The sequence below is a fragment of the Phyllopteryx taeniolatus genome, chromosome 11 (assembly GCF_024500385.1).
Source record: "Phyllopteryx taeniolatus isolate TA_2022b chromosome 11, UOR_Ptae_1.2, whole genome shotgun sequence".
Classification (NCBI taxonomy): Eukaryota; Metazoa; Chordata; class Actinopteri; order Syngnathiformes; family Syngnathidae; genus Phyllopteryx; species Phyllopteryx taeniolatus.
In genome coordinates this window covers 3495090-3513425 of record NC_084512.1, presented here as the reverse complement: position 1 = coordinate 3513425, position 18336 = coordinate 3495090, and the positions used below count along the sequence as shown (strand labels likewise).

The 18336-nt window shown below is 39.2% G+C and overlaps 1 protein-coding gene across 1 annotated transcript in view; it reads right to left on the bottom strand.

Moving 5' to 3' along the window:
• The window catches only part of ltbp1 (latent transforming growth factor beta binding protein 1), a 195653-nt gene that overhangs the window by 21209 nt on the left and 156108 nt on the right, over nucleotides 1–18336 (bottom strand). The window contains 6 exon segments of the mRNA XM_061788961.1: nucleotides 2512–2640; nucleotides 13276–13404; nucleotides 13564–13689; nucleotides 15453–15575; nucleotides 16872–16991; nucleotides 18185–18310. Of these exon segments, the coding sequence (XP_061644945.1) occupies nucleotides 2512–2640; nucleotides 13276–13404; nucleotides 13564–13689; nucleotides 15453–15575; nucleotides 16872–16991; nucleotides 18185–18310 (753 nt within the window).

Sequence of the window (18336 nt, the reverse complement as noted above, 5' to 3'; positions counted from 1 at the left end):
TAACAAGTAAAGACCATAGATTATTATGTGCAATACGTAAAAGAACTAAGATTAAATTAGTTTTTTGGAGGGATTTAGAGACTTATACCTCCTGGGGTGAATTTAAAGAAGACAAACAGGTGGATGAATCACAGATATGTAATATATTATTAAACACAAATACTCATCTTCAAGGGGCAATTCAATTTTTACCATTTTGTATTGCATACATTACACTACACAGAGAACCACATGTAGGGATGCAGACAAGGAGAGATGTCAGAGAGTAAAGGCATGGTGCAATGTTGTTGAGCGTGGTGCCTTGCTCAAGAGCACATCGACAATGATCAGGAAATAGACAACTACAATACATGCATTTGCTTTGAACATTTCAGCAAGTCGTGGTAACACATTTAGTTTAAAATTAATTAATTATTAATAATTGAAATATATATATTTTATACTGTTTACTAAACAGGTTACAACATTATATAAACTCTGCATTAAGTCTAATTTATGATGATGGTGTAAATTTCCGCCATGTTCCTGAGGTTGTAGCTTCCTAAGAGTGTCCCTTTTAGTAATACTACAAAAATTGCCACAGACTATTTCCGGTGTTGATTAGTACACTGTTCCTCTCATAATCATTCCTCCAATATTAGTAATATTCAACACCTTGCATAAATATTCACCCCTTCACTTAATTCCATATTAGATGCAAGAGACTTCCCTCAAAATTCTTTACAGAACACCCCATAATGAAATGAAAAACAATTTGTAAGATAAAAATATTTTATGGGCATATATACTTGCACCCACACTTTTTTTCTGTACTTTGCAAGTGGACATTTGTGTGAGGCCTGTGCTCTTTTCCACAAAATAATACTTCGTGACACACTCTGAATTTGAAGTTCGGCGACCTTGATTGAGTCAGCAACAGTTAATTTTCTGCGTTTTCTTGACAGATTCATCCTCATGACTGAGCAGACCAAGGATTCTCCGGTTTAATTGCATGTTTGAATTGAATGTACTGCAGGATATTTGAGAAGGAAATGTTGAAAGAGATTTTACTGGTTGCAAATGGGTAAGCCACAAGAAGACCATGAGAGCCTGTAGTAAGATTAAGTGGACAACGAGGGGAGAGAAAATAATATAAAGCAGAAGTGTCAAAGAGAACAGAGCTAGACAGAGAGGAAGGAAGGCAGCTAGACGAGAAGCATTTTAAATGGTTAGTGGTACACCACCACTGCACGATCGTGTGCTTGTTTGTAAGTGAGTCCATCTGTTCTTGCTGCAGTGCAGTGAAGGCTTGGCAGTGAATGAGGCAGCTGGCTGGACCAAATTTCGGGGCAACCTAGCAGGACTGCCAGATGACAGATGGGAAGTTTATGTGTTTAAAACACACACTGCATGGAATTAGAGCATTGTGGTGAATATGGTGAAGAAAATTGCCACTGGGATAGCATAAGCGGGAAGTTTCATCGTGCCGAGAACGAAATCACAGCAGCATGTTCCCAATTAGCTTGGGGAAAGCTGCAGGATCCATAACCTCCTAGTCAAATGTGCAATTTGTAAGCAATCTGAATAAGAAGGACTGAATGTTCCGTGCTCTAAAGCAATATAAGGACACAGAGTATTACACAAATGTTGGTGTGTCCAACCCTGCTCGAGTTGCAGGTAGGATTTCTTTAACGGTTAACGAAGCCGGAGGAGGTGATGATTAGTGATTTAGTGACGTGATTATTAGTGATGCTAGCTAGCTACCCTGGCTAAACACGGTGCACAGCCATGGAGCTAACTGCATGACACAATCTTGTTCCGCGCTTCAGTTTTGTATGTTTTATTGGACACAATAATATGGTACACCGATCTGATACAGCCGATCAGATCGGTGTAAAGTCTAAAAAACAAGCTGACACATATTTATGTAACCTCACTATTTTCACTTATTCTTGTCTACAAAACATCCAGACTTTGAATATAGGCGACAATTACACCCCAGGCTTGCTTCTGAGCCAACCAAGTACGTCTAATAGTACGGGGAAATCAGTTTCTGGCACTTACATCACAGCTCAAGCAGGGTTTCGACCAAAATGTGGGTGGGCCAAGATCTGTTAAAAACCATGAGAAAATAAGTCTAAAATAAATACTGTGTCTATATGGGCCTGAGACTATTTCTCCAAGACAATATTTTTCAGTCCAGAACTATGGAATAAGTGTCAATGTTCACAGCACGAAAGGGCTACTTTAAGCTACCCTGAACTAATAGGTGCATTAGAAATGCAAAACACAATGGCAACAGGAACATTTTGCAACCAGGAATTCAAAGTTCCTGGGCTGGTTGGTGAACAAGGGGCTATAGTATATTTGTTATTTATTTCTCTGTGGCAAAATTTGAAATTTCGCTGTATAAGGTTTCTGTGCATTATTTAAAAATGGGTCAACATTGGGAGTTTTTGTTACAGATCATAAGGAAAGATAGCATATGCAATTCAAGTATCTCCTCCATACATTCTAAGATGAAACACTTACCCACACAGCTTTGGCTATCTTGGCTTTCTTGGTAGCCCTGGTCACAGAGGCATCTGAATGAACCCAATCTATTCTCACAGAAACCATGAGGACTACACAAAGTCTCATTGAGTCCACACTCATCAATATCTGTTGGTCAAAAGATAATTTATCTTACTTCACTGATTTAGAAATGCCATTGAACAAATTGCCAACACTTACAGGACACAATAGTTGATTTCATTATACCATTAAGTTTGGAATAGGTGTATGGTGTCACACCCACATACTTTACCTGCAGAAGTCCTTGTCAAAATTTCTACACATGACTATATATACACTATATTGCCAAAAGTATTCGCTCACCTCCTTGACTCAGAGGTGAATTTAAGTGACATCCCATTCTTAATCCATAGGCATAGATTATTTTACATTTGAAACTATGTGAGTCCCAGGGTGCCCGTGTTTGGAATAAATGTATTCAATATATTATATTTCAACCTGCCATGATAGCATATTTTTTAGGACGATATATTTGACCAAAAACTATCACCATAACCATGCCACTGATATAATGATATTATAGAGCATAATACTTTAAGTACACCCTTTGAAGAACAATTAACTTTCAATTCTAAAGAACATTGAAAAATGGCATTGTAATGTAGAACAATAAATAAAACATCTTAGATAAATAAAAAATACAAATGAATCAGACCCAGGCTCTGTTCGCAAAAATTGCACTTAAACAAATATTAAACTTTTGGCACATAGGTATAGAGCCATTAACCCATTAAAGAGGCCCAAGAAATGTCTTAAAGCCTGCCAAATTTGAATGAATAAAAAAAAAAACATGTACGTACTTGAAAGGATTTAGACTTTGTCAGGTTATAAAGCAGATGCCATACATTTTAGTATCATTGTTCTTTTGTCTTTATTTTTTAGTCTTTATTTTTATTCATTGTATAAATGTTGTGTTATGTACTGTATAATTTATACTGCCTGTATAATTGATGCTGCCTCTTGAAAAAAAGACTCTCTCAATAAGCTTTCACCTAGTTAAATAAAGGATAAATATGTAAAAATGTAAAATAAGGCCCGCCCTTGAGCTAATAGATTGTGATGTGAGAGCTTACCTGTCAATCCAGTGTCGCTAAAGTCAACTACTCCCTGAATATTTTTAGTGTGTGCCGATGTGGTTATGGTTTATAAGCGGTTAACTTTCCCATATATGTGTGTTATGTGGGGAACACACGCACATCTCTGAGCACTGATGTTTTAACGATGTCGCCACGGTCGAGTGAACCTTTTAGCTCTAGCCCTTAGCTCGTTGTTACCACAACAACAAAAATTTATTGAGTCCAAAAATCTATATATGTACAAAACCCTATTCCCATGAAGTTGGGACATTGTGTAAAATGTACCGTATTTTCACGACCCTAGGGCATACCGTATTAAAAGGTGCAGTCTCAGTTACGGGGTTTGTTTCTGTATTTAACACATACATAAGACGTATTATTCGGCGCAGGCATTGTAAAACATGCCTATCTTAAAACATACGGTAGCATGCATGCACGCTAAAACAATGTTTTTAAAAAGGCAGCGGGAGCAAAACTGAGTTCGGGTTGTACTTTATTGAAGTATTTAACAATGTACTCACGTTATTTTTTTATCAATTCTCATCCACAAATCCATCAAAGTCCTCATTTCCATCCATCCATTTCCATCCATTTTCAACACCGCTTATCCTGGTTAGGGTCGTGGGGTGCTGGAGCCAATCCCAGCTGACTTCGGGCGAAAGGCGGACGACACCCTGAACTGGTCGCCAGTCAGTCGCATGGCACATATAGACACGGACAACCATTCGCACTCACGTTAACATCATCACTGAGTGGGAACTGCTCCCACGCTGCCCGCACCAAAGTCAGGTGAGTGCACTACTACACCATCAGTGACAGTCCTCATCTTCTGTATCCGAAATGAACAGCTGGGTAAGTTCTCAATCAAACACGCCTCTCGTACTCGTCGGAGTCAGTGTCGTTGCCGTGCGGCTCCTCAGAAATGATGCCGGCCTTTACGAAAGCTCGAACAACAGTGCAAGCAGACACGTTAGCCCAAGCATCCACAATCCATTCACAAATTGTGGCGTAACTCGCCCGCCGCTGCCTCAGAGTCTTAGTAAAACTGTGTTCGCCATCTGTCATCCATCGCTTCCACGGCGCTCGCAACTTCACTTTGAACGCCCTGTTTACACGGATGTCCAGTGGTTGGAGTTCCTTAGTCAAGCCTCCCGGAATGATGGCAAGCTTCCTCACTTGCTGCACATAGCAGAGTTATTGCACTCTGTCGAATGGTGACTTGAGAGGCTTCTCCCGGCTGTTCTTTATTCATTAATCCATTGCTCGAGTTGGCCTTCCAACTACGGCCACCTTGCCTTGTTTCTGCGTCTTGTTTTTCTTTTTATTCCGCGGAAACTCAGTTTCGTCTTCTTGTCATGGATTCGTTGATCTTGAATTCTCTCGTGACTGCTCGATTCCCATGTTCCTCCGCGTAACTGATAGGTTGCAGTTTAAACTGTGCTTCGTAAGCGTGTCTCTTCGTAGGTGCCATTTTCGGGGGTCCTTAGCCAAACCGATGTTGTTTTGCACAATGCACACGCCGGAGCTATATACCTACTGGGGCCGTGGCTTTAGCGTCCTCCTTCACGGACCCTTCCCCCTTTACGTTCGCATGCTGTCCTCAGCCACGTCCGCTTTTCCTCTATATAAGCAGCATGTCGGCAGGAAATGCTCCCAGTCAGTCAACCGGTCAAAAACAGTCAAAAAAAAAAAAAAAAAAAAAGTCAAGCGGAGCGCTCATCACACAACATTTATAGATGTTGGAACTTGGTGCACACATAAGGCACGCCGCATTATCAGGCGCCCCGTCCATTTGGAGAACATTTAAGACTTTTAAGCGCGCCTTATGGTTGTGAAAATATTCATACTTTTTATATTCTGTTTGGTTGGTTTACTGTGAGGATTTCTAATATAAAATAGGTGCCTTGGCTCAACAAAGATCTACTGCTGATAATCATATGTGAATGAGCTCAGCTTATGCATAAAGTTCACTCTATAAACTTCATTTTTATGTTACTAGCAGCACTGAGATGTAGTATGCTTCCAGTCAGGTCCATAAATATTTGGACATGAACAGAATTGTCATATTTTTGGGAACTCGCGGAGTGGCCGAGCATGACAAGGAGGGTCATCGAAGTTAAAAGAGCCTAGTAGCACAGTATAGGCCTGACATTTGAATTGTTTAATAAATAAATACATAAGCATTTGAGGAAATGCCTGATTTTATTCGGTACAAACATGTATTACTATGGAATAGTTTAATCCAGGAAGGGACTGGTGGAGGGAGGGACAGGTGAAGTGGATTGTGGGTCTTCAAGGGGGGATAGGGGAGGAAGGAAGTTCTGGGGGAAGTAGGGAGGGGGCAAAAGGCAGATGGCTCAATTTACACTGGTCCTATGAACACATGCATGGGTAAGTTGTGTCACAAGACAATTTTTTTTGGACAGGCTATATCACCAAAACTGTTGTGTTCATATTGAATCCACTTGTTTGTAGGGGGGTGCAAAATCCTGAAATATACATTCATACTATATATTAGTTTGCCCAAAAAACTGAATTACATTCCTGTAGTGATCCGGATAAAGAAAGACGGCTCAACTTACCCCACTATGTAATATATATTGTAATGCAGTTAAAAGTGTAATATTTTTCGCCATGTGAATGAATGTGGTGCGTCAATAAACGTTCACTGCTATCCCACAAAACACAGAATTTCGCTATGATTTACACAGATCAAGAAAAAAAAATCAGGGAGCACAAGTAAATTAATGATGACGATGGCAAACCAAATGCATTACATTAAAAAGAGGCCACAACATTGTGGTTTCATTGAAGCAGACAATTATAGCGAAAATAAGTCCAGGTTTAAGTCTGAAAGCAAGAAATGTACCTCCACGTCTAGACAATCAGCTCAAAGGCTTCATTTGTTTTCCCATGTGAGTTTTTCCTTTTGTTCCAGTTTTTATTTGAGAAAAAAAACAACAGTGCTGGCAAAGGAGCCAACGCTTCTGTATTATTGAGCAACATGTCTGAGCAACATGTCTGAAAGAAACAGGAGATAAATGTCCTCATTTTAAAAGTATAAAAGGAGATAGACATTGCAGATATTAAAATAATTGAAAGTGAAATAAAAAGCTCACAGGATGACCACAGATTCTGGCTTTTATGCTGTGGTTATGTCTGGCTTTTGAACAACTATGAATAGGACTGAACAGTTAAATTAAATAAATTACATAAATTTAACAAGATATGGAATAGTTTCAGGGTTGCAATAGCGCTTCCCACTGAGGTTTGTTGAAATACTTAGTCAAGAATAGTTGTCTGACATTTCTTAAATGTGAAAAAGAAAAAGTATGTCCCACTGGAACATAAATTATCATCAAGCAATTGACAATTGTGATAAACAGCTTTACTGCTTAGTGAAACTGTTTTTTTTTTACATCTTACTGTTAAATATATGTTTTTGGTAAATACAAAACCCTAATTTCACCAATATTGATATCAATTGCTGTTTTTGCAGCCATTCTGACATTGTGTGGATGTTATTGTGCCCCATGCATCCGGGCTTTAATCAGTAGATTAATTACCACAGCAATTACCCCCACATGGAACCGTATGGAGCAGATTTATCCTTTATTGGAGGTTGATAATGATGACGATGATGATGATGTTGTTTTACCTGATTTGTTTCCTGATCCAGATGATTACGATGTTTAAACTACAACATTCATGTATGACAAGTTTACTCTGAGTGTAAATGTATTTGTTTCATAAAAATGATTCTACAGTTAAAAAAAAAATCGAAATGAAGTGACTGTAAAATGATATGAGAATTTGTGCAAATACATGATAAACAGGAGGGAAATGTTAAATATATTATAGAAGTTATCATTTATTTGCTTAGCTTGCATTAGTATTATGGACCATTTTGAGAAAGGAACATGTCTCGCCTTCAAGAAGATGACTCAGCAGGAATCATCAGAGAGAAGGACGTGGCCGGGACGTGGCAGGTGTTGGTCCCATGTTTTCACCTTGAAACCCTACCCTTAGTGTGTTGTGTCTTTTAGCTTAGTACGTTATGTCTTGTAAACTTAGAAACCTCCCTATTTCAAATAAATACAGGAGCGACGGGAGAGATTGTTTAGAGCGTATTGAGAGGCTGTAATCTGAACAATCTCCCATACTCCCTCCTCATGAGAAAAAGAAACCAGCGTCTTCATTCCTTTTGTGTCTATTTTTTATAATGTTGGGTAAGATAAATCCAACATTAAATTGGTCCTTCGAGCCGGATGTCAACACACCCGAGGATTCCAGTTGTGGAGCCGACTTGCAGTTAAGAGACCGTGGCCACAGCAAGTAAGACCCTTTACGGGACTGGTCTTCGTTCTCCTCAACTGGGATCTGAAGGTTGACGACAATACACAGGATTGAAGACGATTTTGGTGAGTTAAATTGAAAAAAATTTTAGGAAAAAGGACGGCGGAGTCCGACAAATTCCGCGAGGATGGCGGAGTCCTGTACGTACTTAAATTCCGTGTTTAATAAACCCTGTGAATAATAGTCAATGGCGGGTAAAATAAAGAAACTAGGAAAGTTTCGTGGCGTCGTAGTTAAATTCCATATAGGACGGCGGAGTCCTCTGACGAGCCAGTGTGAATGAAAACTGTTTGAATGAGAGTCTAAATGGGAAACCACTAGGTTTTTCATTTCATACCAAAACAGTGGGAAAGTAAATGGTGGACTTTTGGCAAGAATTCTCCACTCGAAAGAGAAAGTAAATTTGAATCACCGTCCTACTGAAAAGAAACAGTGTTCTAGACTACCCTAGGTAGTATTACACTGAACCAAATTCTTTCAAATGGGGAAAGGAAGTAGTAAAATAAAAAACAGGGATACACTGCAGTGTAAAGGTTGGAAGTTCATTAAAGTAAATTTAAAAAAAAGAAAAAGAAAAAAAAAACAGGATCCTGATAAAATTTAATATTTAGAGACAGGGATAACTGAACACGGCTTTAATGGTTGGTTAAATACACAAAAAATAGCCGCGTTGCAGGAATCAAATTATATTAATTATAATTATAATTAATTATAGCCGCGGCAGGAATTATTTTACCAGACAAATTAAAGGAACTGTATAAAAATACAAGTGTCCCACATATTTCATTGTGCAAAGATTATGAGTCACAGTGGAAACATATGGGAACATTAGTAAAACAAGGACAGGAGACAGATGATTGGCAGCAAATAGAAAACAAACTGGAATACAGTGCGTCAACTGGTCTAATTAGGAAGGCGATGTTTTGGACAATACAGGGAGATGAAGGGAAACACATGCAACCTGTTTGATTAGACCAAATGATCCTCACTGAAATTGATGAAGAAATATTTTTTAAAAAAGTTCCAAAAAAATTATGGTCCACAGGACCATTTGATGTAGGGCTTATTAAACGGGCTTTACCAGTACAAATTAGACCCAAAACAGAATATAGACCAGGGATTCGTCAATATCCATTAAAACCAGATGCACATGAAGGAATCAAACCGGTAATTGAAGCACTAATTAAGGCAGGAGTTATAGTGGAGTGTCCAGAATCACCATATAACACACCAATTTTCCCTGTAAAAAAGGCCCCACCTTCAGTGGGTTGGAGACTTACAGGCAGCAAATACTGCAGTAATACAGAGAGTAATACATGCGTACCAGATCCACACACATTGTTAAATTCATTAAGACCAGACGCTACTGTGTTTACAGTAGTGGACATAAGTAATGCATTCTTTTCTGTACCAATAGAAAAGAACAGTCAATTTTGGTTTGCATTCACATTTGAGGAAAAAAAATATACATTTACTAGATTACCGCAAGGTTACTGTGAAAGTCCAACCATTTATTCACAAGTTATGACAACACGCATGTCTTCTGGCATCTCCAGATGGAGAGACATGCAAAGATTCATTGGCCTTACTGCATCATCTAGCAGAAGAGGGACATAAAGTTAACAAAAATAAATTGCAATGGTGTAAAAGACAAGTCAAATATCTAGGCCATAATTTAAGTATAGGAGGAAGGACTATATTAGAAGACAGGAAAGCTATAGTCTTAAAAAATCCTAAACCACAGACGAAGAAACATATAATAATAATTTTTAGGTCTGACAAATTATTGTAGAGCATGGATTCCAAACTATGCAGAAATTGTTGCACCATTGTCAAAATTAATGTATGAAGACAACCTTAAAATGACATCACCTGTTTAATGGAATACAGAGGCAGAAAAGGCCTTCGGTGACATTAAACAACATTTGGTGTCCAGTGCTGCGCTAGGCCTTCCAAATTTAATGATAAAACATTCATTCAAATGGTAGATTGTAAAAGCTATTACATGGCCTCCGTACTTACACAACAATACGGTGATAAGCTAAGACCATGGGCTTATTTTTTGACTAAATTGGACAGCGTGACGTGTGCATTACCACATTGTGTCAGAGCAGTTGTGGCAGCCTGGACGGCAGTAGAGAGCAGTTCCACAATTGTGTTATTTCATCCATTAACTCTTAAGGTCCCACATACAGTGTCTGCTCTCCTATTGCAAACGAATATGGCGTTTTTATCACCTGCAAGACATTTATCTTGCATGGCCATCTTGCTGTCACAACCACATTTGACTGTTGAGCGATGCACAACCTTAAATCCAGCCACACTAATACCCTTACTTGATGAAGGCATGCAGCATGATTATCAGGAATTGGCTGAACAAGCTGCTGAATTAGTAGCATTAACCAAGGCATGCAAACTAATGATAAATAAAGATGGTACAATCTATACTGATAGCCAATATGAATATTCCACAACAAGAACGCAATTATTGGGAAAAACAAAGTGCAAAACTACAAAATGAAATTTACATTAGCACAGAGAAAAAAAAAAAAAAAAAACCTATTCAAATGGGCTGCTATATTGAGCCATGCTGTGTCACGTCTCAACCGGAGGGATGGTGGCACAGATAGATTGACACTTTACAGCCCTAAAAAATAGCAGAAAGAAACACGTGGGTTCATTTAACACACTGTAAAAGAGTCATTTCAGCTGGGTACTCAAATAGGGAAGGTGAGCAAAAGTCTGATAACGGAGCGGGAGCAGATGTGTAGATTCTGAAAACGCTTGCTGGTCAGTGAAGAAAAAAGACACCAACCCTTTTAGTGAGAACTCAGCAGAAAGGCACACCCACGTTGGTTATGAGATTCGATAAGTTGTTACGTAGCAACTTTGGCTACTAAGATGTTGGTTTTGTTTTTGTGGTACATGGGACGTCCCACCCTCAATGATAAAACCAATTTTTTAGATAGAAAATCACCTACCAACTGGAACAATATGACGAACCCAATAATAAAAAAAGTTTTAATCATTAACTCGTATCAAAAGGAGTACAGCTGATGACCAGAACTGTGGGCATGGCCTCCAAACGCGGCAAAACGGTTTAATATTTTGTGCCCCCAAAATCAAACTGCTTTATTCATAATTCCATATGCGGCTCTCACCAATGACGCTCAAGAGAATGGGCAGAATTGGGGATTTGGATATGACTGGTATGCAACTATAGGCTTTGGATGGGAACACCTCATTGGTGAAACAGGTTATGATTGGTCCAGTTGGTCACAAAAGATAGCAAAAGAACATAGAAAGAAGTTAAACATAAGCAAAAAGGCCCATAGTTTAATATTGAAATACAAATCAAGTCACCCAGTGTGTTTGATGGTGAGCTTGTGGGCCTATTCTGGCGGAAAAGATCCCCACTTCCAAGTAGCATTGTGTTATAGGAACCGTGTTAAACCAGAAATGCCATTGAAAACTTCAAAGAAAGGTGGACAAATTTTAATGGTTAACAACATAACATCCTGTTGTCACAGGAGTTTCAGGACAAAATAACAATTGGTTACTATAGATGGAACAACCAGCAAATGTAGCGAGAAAAGATTGTGTTGTTTGCATGGGTCCCAGGCCTTTGTTGCGCATAGTTCCGGCACAATTATCACAAGATTGTATTATTCCATTAATGAACGCTACTGTACCAACTGAGAGGTGTAAATCATGGGATCCTATATATCCCGTAACAAAAGCAGATAAACACAAACCAATGTTTTCTACTTTAGTAGCACTGAATAATTTTACTTGTATAAACATGATTAGTAAAGGCAAAAAATTAGGACCACTGTGTAAAGTAACCTTAAAAGTCGGACCACAGTTTATGCCAGTATCACGGAGCGACATCTGGTGGTGGTGCGGAGATGATAGACTGTTCGATAGATTACCTAAAGATATATCTGGATTGTGCGCTATTATCACTTTGATATTGCATGTATCAGTATATCCTATGCCTGTTCAAGATTTAATGGAAAGGGCACCAATGTTTTTGTCCAATCTAGAACATAGACAAAAATGAGGTTTATCCTGGCAGAGGCAAAATTATCCAACATAAAACATACATCGACGCCATAGGTGTTCCTCGTGTGGTTCCTAATCAATACAAATTAGCTGACCAAGTTGCAGGAGGATTTGAATACTTCATATGCTGTTGGTGTACGATTAATAAAAATGTTGATGGGATAAACTATATCCACTTCAATGTACAGAGATTAGGAAATTTGACTCAGAGTGGGTTGGAAGCTGTGCACGAGCAGCTCAAGGACGTTCCAAAACCGCATAGCTGTCGACATGCTCCTCGCAAGAGAGGGAGGTGTTTGCGGTATGTTTGGAGAACAAACAATAGTGCTTCAGATGGCAGCTTGACCAGAGCCATCGATGGTCTACGGACCCTCAATCAACACTCCTTGTGGGACAGCTGGATGGACGTTTTTGGTAAATACAAAACCCTAATTTCACCAATATTGATATCAATTGCTGTTTTTGCAGCCATTCTGACATTGTGTGGATGTTATTGTGCCCCATGCATTCGGGCTTTAATCAGTAGATTAATTACCACAGCAATTACCCCCACATGGAACCGTATGGAGCAGATTTATCCTTTATTGGAGGTTGATAATGATGACGATGATGATGATGATGATGTTGTTTTACCTGATTTGTTTCCTGATCCAGATGATTACGATGTTTAAACTACAACATTCATGTATGACAAGTTTACTCTGAGTGTAAATGTATTTGTTTCATAAAAATTATTCTACAGCTAAAAAAAAATCGAAATGAAGTGACTGTAAAATGCTATGAGCATTTGTGCAAACACATGATAAACAGGAGGGAAATGTTAAATATATTGTAGAAGTTATCATTTATTTGCTTAGCTTGCATTAGTATTATGGACCATTTTGAGAAAGGAACATGTCTCGCCTTCAAGAAGATGACTCAGCAGGAATCATCAGAGAGAAGGACGTGGCCGGGACGTGGCAGGTGTTGGTCCCATGTTTTCACCTTGAAACCCTACCCTTAGTGTGTTGTGTCTTGTAGCTTAGTACGTTATGTCTTGTAAACTTAGAAACCTCCCTATTTCAAATAAATACAGGAGCGACGGGAGAGATTGTTTAGAGCGTATTGAGAGGCTGTAATCTGAACAATCTCCCATACGCCCTCCTCATGAGAAAAAGAAACCAGCGTCTTCATTCCTTTTGTGTCTATTTTTTATAATGTTGGGTAAGATAAATCCAACACTTACCATCACAGGAGGGTGTGTCAAGACTAGCAGTGAATCCACTCCCACACACACACAGATAGGATCCCTCTGTGTTGAGACATTCACCATGGGGCGCGCAGAGTTCTGGCTCATCTACACACTCATCAACATCTGCAAGGAAAGAAACATGACTCCTATTGAGAGGGTGTGTGTGTGTCTGTCTGGGTGTTAGTTCTTCATAGACGTCATAATGTGTCCACACCTGCTCACTGTCATGCTTCAGTGACCCTTGACTAAAGACACAGTGAGAGATTCCCTCACATTGCTAACCTGTGCAGCTGGTGCTGTCGATCTGTCGGTACCCTTGGGGACAGGTACATGTGTAGGAGCCCATGTTGTTAACACACTCCCCTACGGACTTGCAAGGCTCATTTTCTTCAAAACATTCATCCACATCTGCAGCAAGCACAAATCGGTGACAGTTTTTTTGCGGCAATACATATTCATCATCACACTGATAATACAAATAACTCAAATACATATACAGAGGTGCCTTGAGATACGAGAGACTTGACTTACGTGTTTTTCGAGATAAGAGCCGCTGTTCGGATGATTTTTTTTGCTTTGAATTGCAAGCAAAAATTTAAGATACAAGTGCGAGATGGTGGCTGTGAACTCAACTCACTTCACAACAAGCAGCAGTTTGGCAGATAGTAAACAATCAAAAAAGAGGCTTCAAGCTGTTTCATGCCACCCCCAGTTAAAGGTTACTGTCAAACTAAACATAAAACAACGAGAATTACACCTTGTGTATTTAAAACAACCACATAATCTTCCGCTAACAAGTATGTTTAACTTAATGCTTACAAACAATGCAAAATGCCATGGCTAATGAAAAGCATTGGCGTCGCCATGTTATAACCCTTTAAGCAACTGACATAACAAATATAGACAGATATAACAAAACTAATACAATATTTTTTATCCTCTGCGATGACGGCGGCTTACTGAGCAATTGTGACCATCTCCTTTGTGTACATCTATATGTCTGTGTAATACTGCCCCCAGGTGTCCAAGCCACGCACACCAGAAGGAGCAGCAAAATGTCCATTAAATTGAAGTGAAGCATGTGGCAAAACCTGTTTAATTCTTTACATTCAATTTAATGATGACATTACTAGGGCTGTCAATTGAGTTTTAATTTTTTTTAAAAATCAGACTAATCACACTTTAAAATTTTGATTAATAGTGATTGATTACAGGCGTCAAATATACGAGAAATAAAATGCCACATTTCGCTTTGAGATGATATTTTAATTGTATTTTAAACTTGTGCTTTGATGAAAAGAGAGTTCAGTGCTGCACTATATGCAAATGAGCTTTGTTTTTTCCCCAAAGTCCCATCGGGGTGGCTTTTGAAGCCAAATCTGCCACCGAGCACACCAGTCGAAGTCTCCTCACTCATCCTTGCTCTGGCGTAAGCATTGACCTGATCACTGACCTGAAAGCGCCGCCTTTCAGATATCCATACACTGTTAAGGTACAGGAGCGTGTGCAGTCAAAATAAATTGTGTGATTAATCAGTTAATACATGATTAATGTGATAATATTTTGTGATTAATCATATGCATTACGGCTTTAATTTTGACAGCCCTACACATTACATTATATAATTTTTTTTGTTTAAGTACAATATTATAGAGTGATATTTTTCCTATTAAAAAAACACAACAAAAATGTTTTGTTTTTTTGGGGCAGGCTGGATTGAATTAATGGAATTTCCATTATTTTCAATATGGAATGATGATTTGAGATATTTGTTTTGAGTTACGAGCGTGGCTGTGGCTGCGTGGTTTTTTTCTGGGTGCTCCGGTTTCCTCCCAAATCCCAAAAACAGGCAGAGTAGGTTAATTGAAAACTCTAAATTGCCCGTAAGTGTGAATGGTTGTTTGCTTATATGTGCCCTGCGACCAGCTCAGGGTGTACCCCAGAGTCAGCTGGGATAGGCTCCAGCACGCCCGCGACCCTCGTGCAGATAAGCAGTACGGAAGATGGATGGATGGATGTAATTATGACTTTACTACTCTGTTAGCATAGGTTAGTGATAGCCTACATCCGAGAACATGTTTAGTAATGAAAAAAAAATTTGTGAAAAAAACGATCTTTATATTATTTGCACTAGTAGGACTATATACTGCACTGTTCTGTATATACTGTACCATCACACTGGTCACCAGACAGAGACACGCTGAAGCCTGGCCCACATTGACAGACAAAGGAACCGTCAGTGTTCATGCAGTGGCCCCTGGTACAGACACTTTGATCTTGGCACTCATCAATATCTGAAAAATTCATGACAATGAACAGGTACATCACAAGATTGAAAATCAAAAAAGCGTTTAGAATCAGTCAATTTGAGTTTCTTAAGTTTATTTATTTTTTCATAACCTGGCCTTGATATAACTTATTGTGAGAAGTGCAATCATTCATCTATCCATTTCTTGTAGTGTTTTTCCTCACTAGGATCGCAGGTGAGTTGGAGGCTATCCTAGCTCACTTTGGGCGAGAAGCAGCGTACACCTTGGACAGTTTGCCAGCCAATTTCAGGGGACATATAGACAAAAATCATTTATAGTAAGACTCACACCTATGGACAATTTAGTCTTCAATAATGTAAGCACAGAAAGGACATGTAAACTCCAAACAAGAGGGCCCGAGCCGAGGTCCCAACCAAGGAATGCCGATTGGCCAAGAGCAATCAATGTATTTAACTGAATTAAATGTTCAACAACCTTCTTCGCTAAACTCGATCATTTGTATGCTGTTGATATATACAACCTGTTCATTTTAGGTTAGCAGTCATGCCAGCATCAACTATAAAAACAACTGAATGAATTCACCTTTGTTGAGGATAAACAGGCTCTGCAGAAATATAATTAAACATGTTGTCATCACCCATACTGGTGTAGTTACCTTTACCACATTTCCTGCACACACAATCATGTTCATTTGGCAGTTACATGCAAACATCTGTGAGCTGGGTCGTTCAATTCTATAAACGACCATGTAGCATGGTATATTTCTTTCCTGTCACAGCTTCCACACAGTGGCTTGGCTTTCCTTGCACTATAGAGGAGCCAGAACCTCACAGCACACACAACAGAAAAAAAACCTTGAAATTGTGCGCGGTGTGGCGCAGAGAATAAGTGTACGCCCTGCAGCCAGAGAGTCGTCAGTTCGTATCTCTGTCCCAGGACATGTTGTCATTGTGTGACACTTAACACACATTGTTGACAGATTAATGTGGTTGGATGTTTGGTGGTGGTCAGAGGATGTTTGGTGGTGGTCAGACTGGCCGTAGGCGCAGAATGGCAGCCAAACGACAGGGCAGCTGTGGCGACACAAGTAGCTTACCACCACCAGGGTGTGAATGAATAGTGAATGCAATTGTAAAGCTTTTTTGAGTGCACTGAAAGAGTGCACTATATAAGTGTAATGCATTATTATGAAATAAATGACATTCTCTTTCAGGTGTTTGCAATACTCGTGGGAAGAAGATGCATATGAATCAATAACTATGACTAACATGCATGCACGCACGCACACACACACAAATATAACGGCAGTATTGGACCTACCTACACACTGGCCTCCCTGTGCCAAGAACCCAGGAGGGCAAGAGCCACAGTTGTAACCCCCAGGGATGTTAATGCAAATGCCAGATGGACACACTGTCCTGTTTGCACATTCATTGATATCTGTGAAAAGCAAATGCAGTATATAGTTGACAGAAAGTATGACCACACAGACAGTTTTCCTTTATTTACTATAAATTACTATAATGATGTATTACATCCTTAAGGTAGTGGAGTTAAGATTAGCTTTATACTGTATCTTAATAACAATCAGTTCCAAAACTGTTGTGTCCTCTATTCTGTACTGTAATACTAACAGTTTTGTGAAAACAAAACAAACAATCAACAAGAGGGAATTTAGTAGAATGATGAGCTTGTCAGAGTAATCCAAAACAGTAAAGTAATATATTATATATTGACAACCAATATAGCGAAGTTCATATTAATACTGTATGAAGATAAAAGAAGCTGATAATACACTGTGAGTTAGTCATTCTGCTCAGATACAAAAATGCCTAGTGTTTTAGTGTATTATAAATCAATGGATGGGTTGCATCTGTAAAAAATACCCTCAAAAAGTTATAACAGTATCTCTTGCCCACCACTATGGAAGAGGGAAGGTTTTATTGAGTTTTGGGGTGACAACCATCAGCATAGTTTGCTCTTAGAGCTCCAATTCAGTTTCCCCTTTGTGGTTGGGGAATTCTGGGTTGAATTGGCAAGAAACCACATAATGACTGACTACCTCATATTTATATCAGAGAAAGAGCAAGGAAGCAGGGAGGTACAAATTTTAGTAAAAGTGTGGTCAGTGTGGTTCCGTCCAAATTTCCACCTACTTTTAATTCTCTTAATACTAACTTCATAGTCTGTGGAACTTTTGCCTGACCCATTGCTTAATCAGATGGAAGGCCAAAGGCTTAGCTGAATCACTACAAACTGCCCCCCCCCCCTTCTTTTTTTTCCATCATTTAACTCTTGTTACAAGCTTTAGCCACATAACTTTGGTGTAATCATGCTGGGAACACACCCCTTCCCTTAAAAATGAAACACTAATGTGCACATGGATGCCCACGAACTAGTTCTGGTTTGTGTTACATGTTGCTGTGCGAACAGATTCATGCCCTGGTAAATATTTTCAACTAGGATAAATACATCCAGAAAATGTGTCATCTGACAAAAATCTGTGTCTTCTTTTCCTTTCGGCTTGTCCCTTTAGGGGTCGCCACAGCGCGTCATCCTTTTCCATGTAAGCCAATCTCCATTTTATATCTGTGTAATTAATGAAAACGTCAGGAAAAACTGCACATACTAACCCACACAAGTGGTGCCCTCTTCATCAACAAGGAATCCTTGTGGACACACACACAGGAAACTACCCTCGGTGTTTTGGCACAGACCACCAGAGCACAAAGATGGGGTCTCCAAACAGTCATCTAAATCTGAACAAACACATCAGAGCACAGAA